Source organism: Myzus persicae, unplaced genomic scaffold, assembly GCF_001856785.1.
Source record: "Myzus persicae strain clone G006 unplaced genomic scaffold, MPER_G0061.0, whole genome shotgun sequence".
In the NCBI taxonomy this organism is placed as follows: Eukaryota; Metazoa; Arthropoda; class Insecta; order Hemiptera; family Aphididae; genus Myzus; species Myzus persicae.
Window position 1 is genome coordinate 1 of NW_019101832.1, and position 5,651 is coordinate 5,651.

The 5,651-nt window shown below is 39.1% G+C and overlaps 2 protein-coding genes across 2 annotated transcripts; both read left to right on the forward strand.

Annotated features, from left to right (window-relative positions):
- The first annotated feature begins 2,512 nt into the window (after positions 1–2,512).
- On the forward strand, positions 2,513–5,031 carry LOC111030552. The gene has a single exon (XM_022310095.1). The coding sequence runs from the start codon at positions 2,580–2,582 to the stop codon at positions 3,612–3,614; it is 1,035 nt and encodes a 344-aa protein (XP_022165787.1). The 5' UTR covers positions 2,513–2,579; the 3' UTR covers positions 3,615–5,031.
- On the forward strand, positions 4,654–5,639 carry LOC111030553 (the record flags this gene model as incomplete). The annotated part of the gene is made up of 2 exons (XM_022310096.1): positions 4,654–4,658; positions 4,754–5,639. Coding segments are annotated over exons 1-2 (891 nt in total), but the record flags the coding sequence as incomplete, so codon positions are not given.
- Between the last annotated feature and the right edge of the window lie 12 nt (positions 5,640–5,651).

The following is a 5,651-nucleotide window of genomic DNA, read 5'->3' on the forward strand; positions in this document are numbered from 1 at the left end:
TTATAATTTATAATTACAGGTAAATACTAAATAACTATAGAACACTATAATAATTTTGTGCTGTGAAAATAAATAGGAATAATAAATTATTGCTGTATTGCTGTTTATTCAAAACAACACTATTAAAATATTCTTTAATTTATGACCCTACCAAAAACTAATGCGCCCATGATTGTATAGGTTTTCCGAGAGCAACCGGTACCTAACCGTGAACCACCAGTTCAAGCAGAAATTGATGGCGCTGATGTACACGGCGACGTAGAAATCATCGAGGTGGACCAAGTCCTGATGAACGTCGGTAATTTTGAGGTGATTGGAGTTCAAATGAACGACGAAAACGTCGAAATTATCGAAGTTCAGATGGACGACTTCAAAGAAGTTTCAGACCAAGTTGAGGTTGTGGTCCCAGACCGCGAGGCGAAACTTGAAATCGACGTTTTACTCCAAGGCGTCGATGAAGACGTCAGTAAATTTCTCTTCATATTCGTATTGATGAAAAATAAAATGTATTACAATTCTGTGATCTCAATTGCAGTTTGAACCAATTCCTCCACCTGGTGTTCCACCGAACAGCCTAGGGTGCGTCCACCAATGGTAGATCGTCCGGTTGACGTTCAACACCAACTTCCAGATCAGCATTGCATTGGCGCTTTGAATGCAATCTGTAGGCATTGCAGTAACAGTCACTTTGAGTGTGAGCGTACTACAACTGGTCATTTCTCTATATGTTGTAATAACGGTCAAATGACCATTACAGGACAGAGGGATTTGCAACCCGCGCCTGTGTTTCTAATGAATTTGTTGACTTTTGATTCTAGAGAAGCCAGAAGCTTCAGAGCTGAAATTCGACGGTATAACAACTGTTTGGCATTCGCTGTGTTCTCCAGTGACTTTAACCCCAGGCGTTTGCCAGGTCGTGGGCCGAGGGTATTTTATGCTCACGGACAGGCGTATTACAGGACTAACAATGACGTCGCTGCAAACGTAGACAGGCAACCGAGATACTGTGAGTTGTATTTTGTGAGTTCTGCGCAAGCGAACCTGGCACGCTTGCAACAGAATCCAGACCGCCTATTGGACGGTCTGCTTTCAGAGCTGGACCAGCTGCTTCGGGATATCAATCCATACGCCCAGGCATTTCAGTAAGTCATTAAAGTTGTTAACTCATTATGTTGTACTCATTGACACTGAACTACAATAAACACTCAGCTTACAGTTCATTATTGTTTACATATTACTTCTATGTTTTGGTTTCTATCACAATATGACATATCAGCATTTCTTAAATTCTAATTTAGCAAACTAGGTATTCAACTTATAAACTGATTAAATATTACTATTGAAATATGTGCTTAGGAATAGTAAATAATTTGTATGCACAACTTGATATGTTCAACATAATTTTTACAAACTGTTCACTGATATTTCTTTAATTTTGAATTCAGATTGGTGTTATGTTCAACACAAATAGTATACAATAAATAAAAAGTTGACAGTTCATATTTCACAATTCAAGAATCTTTACACTACCCGTCTACATAATAATATAATATAATGTTACAACAATTTAAACTGTACATTAACGCCAAGCCACCCATAGGTTGTAAAATACTCATCAATATACAATATGTAAATGATAACTGATTTTTGCAAACGTTTTTTAAATTTATTATTAACGGGTCATTATATCTTAGAATTTCACAAATAGAACAAATTGGTAAAGTAATTTACATTATATTTCTATTTCAATAACATTTCAACAGTATTTACCAGTATAATGAGTAATAACAATTTACAGCATACCATGTATAATTTCAATTAATACTTTCTTACTTAAAATTTTTGATACGGTTATCAAAATTAATTTGTCATAATTCAGAATTTGTAAACACTACATATTACACTTAACTATCATTTATTTAATTCATACAATTAAAACTAATAAATGATAGCATATATTTAAAATGTAAAATGACCATGCCTTACCATCTTGATATATTATGACATAATGTTTTTTCCTTCATCTATTACAAGCGGTTCTGTATATTATGCACTACTGCAATAGAACATAGTACATTATGCAAAAAAAATTTCATAAACTAAATGATGCACTACTATATGACTTTATTGTTCCTATACATTATCTTCCCCCTTGCTTAGAATGTGTTTGGTTAACTTGAAATAAATATTTACAGCAACATGAGTCAATTGTGTTCAGATGAAGAAGCCCGGAGTAGAAATGATCCCACAGTGGCACCCAGGGAGGTCAATATGCATTTCGTTACCGATGCAGCCAGAGACCAAAGGCGATATGGTCTACCCACCGCAGATGAAGTTGCGGCTGTCTTTGTCGGTGACTGTGGGCGACCACCCAGAGACATCAATCTGGTCGTCTACGACAGAAACCCAATTTACCCTCAACACCGGATGCAGAAATTACCTGCAAACTCATGTCATGCTGATCCAATGATCTATCCAGTGTTGTTTCCATACGGTGAAGCCGGTTGGCATACCAACAGGGCAACCGCGTCAACGCCGTCCGCGTACGGAACACTATCAGAGAGTACGGTTGTTATCGAATGGCTATTCGATATCAAGGAAACAACGACTTGCGTAATGACCGGTTCAGCATATTACACAGAGGTGGATTTTTGTTACAACAATACGTGTGTGATCTTTATGTTCGAATGGAATCAAACAATCTAAATTACATTCGTCAGAATCAGGGTACGCTCCTTGCAGACGCATATCAAGGCCTTGTGGACTACGTCAATCAACAGCTACACGTGGATGCACCTGACCCCTTGGCCGTCGGCCGTAGGGTCATTTTACCGTCAACGTTCGTTGGAAGTCCGCGTTACATGAAACAGTGTTACCACGACGCTATGGCCGTTGTGAGAAAATACGGTAAGCCTGACCTGTTCATTACTTTTACATGCAATCCTAGATGGCCAGAGATCAGGGATAACCTAGGGACGCACACTTCGGCTAATGACAGGCCTGACATGGTGGCCCGGGTGTTCCACGCTAAACTTAAGGACCTCATGCGTGACATAACGGTTAATAGGATTTTTGGAAATGTAAATGCTTATATATACACTGTTGAATTTCAGAAACGCGGTCTACCTCACGCACACATACTGATCATCCTTAGGGACGACAGTAAGTTGCTTGACGCCGAGGACGTCGACAACGTTGTGAGTGCCTCCTTACCAGACCCGACGATTAATCGGCGTCTGCATGACTGCGTTGTGTCTCACATGATTCACGGACCTTGTGGACCAATAAACCTCAACAGTCCATGTATGGTGGATAACAGTTGTTCAAAAAAGTATCCAAAACCATACAGTGATGAGACAGTGTTCGTCTCAGATGGTGGCTATCCCATGTACCGTCGTCCAAACGATGGTCGGGTGATCCTTGTCAGACAACGAGAGGTTGGTAATGAGTTTGTCGTTCCACACAATCCGTATCTGCTTGCCAAATATGACGCACACATCAATGTTGAGGTGTGCTCTACCATTAAGAGCGTTAAGTACCTTTATAAATATGTCTTTAAGGGTCACGACGCTGCTACATTGGCTATACAAGAAGGCGATGAGTTGTTAAGGTAAGCACATTCAATAATTTCTTCTTTTCACACGCAGAGTCTTAATAGCATTATTGTTTGCGTTAATAAACATAATAATTATACTATAAATTAATAATTACATAAACTATACCCACTTGACAGTGTACATAATACATGATCATAACCTTTGCATTTAGATTTTTTTTTAACCGTCAAACCATTTTTAAATCATACTGTGAATTGATTATATACGATTCCAATATTTAACCTTTATTATGTGTTTACACTTAGCCTTTTAACTACATAATAATATTTTCTGCATTTCTTTCAATTGCACATCACGCATTTTTATGTTCTCGCAGTAGGTGTAGATAAATACATTCATTGACTTCTTTCACATGACATACAAACAATTTTACAGACTTGATTAATGTACATATTATAGTAGTAGGTATGTATGTTTAAACTCAGCAAACTATTTCATTTTTACTCTTAAACTGTGGTGCCATTCAAATCCATTTTAATATGAATAGTTATAGTTTATAATTTTTGCACGATTATTTTTAACTCATTATTATTGTTTTAATTTCATATTGGTGTAGAGTTACACACACAGTTAGTGGCAAACATTTGTTTTAAATATACAAACTGAATTAAAATTGATATGTGACTATGAAATTAACAAATCATATGCATTAAACGAGTATGCCTCATTTACTTATGACAATAAGTCATTTAACACATGACATTGTTACTATTTCAATGTGGATAAGTAGGTATAGATTTTATTTCAAACTATAACTGTCATCCATTTCACGTTAAACCCATACCGATGCAGTGTTTCACGCAGACAACAAATTGATGTAATAAAAAATAAATAACTGCAATACATGCATATTTTGATAACATTTCAACAGTCTTTATCATGTTGACCTATATAGAATTTTTTTTTAAACATACACTACACTGTATAATTCTACTCATTTTAATTTATACTTTCTTTGTGCAGTTGACGTACACTTACTTCAAGCCTGGGTATAATTAATAATTTTAACTAATGTTCATTGTCGTTTATTTCATTCATGCGGTCAGTACCTATCAATGAGTGACACAGTTCTCTATTAAGACTTTGTTATTTTGTTACGTTTTCATTGTATTACATTGAGTTCATTTTGGTTTCAGTTACGTCAACTCGCGATACGTCAGTCCGCCTGAAGGCATTTGGCGGATGTTTTCTTATGAAATGCATAAGAGAAGTCACACTATTGTAAGACTTCCAGTCCACCTGGAAGATCTTCATACTGTGTACTTTGCTCCTGGACGTGCTGAAGAACGGTTACACAACGCTAACCAGCGCCGTACAAAACTAACGGAGTTCTTTGCGCTCAACACAAACGACGTGGGAGCAAGACAGTACCTGTACCACGAGATACCGGTACATTATACTTGGAACCAAGCAAACAGGACATGGTCGCGGAGACAAAGACGCAAGGCCAACGAAACGTTAGCTCGGATGTACGCCGTTAGCCTGATGGATCAGCACCGATTCCACCTGCGACTGTTACTTCTGCACCGGAGAGGCCCACAGTCTTTGCGAAACATAAGAATGGTCAACGGGATCGTGCACGAGACATACGGGGCTGCGGCAATCGAGCTGGGTCTCATAGAGGACGACCGAGCGTGGCATGCGTGCATGGAAGAGTCTGCGGCGTTGGACACCCCTGAGCAGCTTCGGTATCTCTTTGTCACCATACTGGCGCACTGTCATCCAGCGGAAACGCTGAGGCTCTGCACGAGCTACGAGGATTGCATGATGGAAGACTTCAATCGCCGTTTGCAAGTCGTCGATCGCGCAAGCGCGGCGACTCTCGACGCAATTGAAGGCCTACTTCGAGTACACGGAAAAACGCTCGACGACTACGGTTTGCCCAACCCTGATGTCCGTCTACTAGAACCAGAGCAGGACGATCAACTGTTCCGTGTCGTAGACGCGGCGGCTCGGTGGGCACAACAAGTGGCCGACATGAATAACGAACAGAGAACAGTGTTCGACCGTGTCATGGAGGCAGTCGATGACAAC

What these genes read in the sequence shown, in the direction of transcription:
- LOC111030552 (XM_022310095.1), top strand. Translation starts at nt 2,580, where the DNA reads ATGGCTATTCGATATCAAGGAAACAACGACTTGCGTAATGACCGGTTC.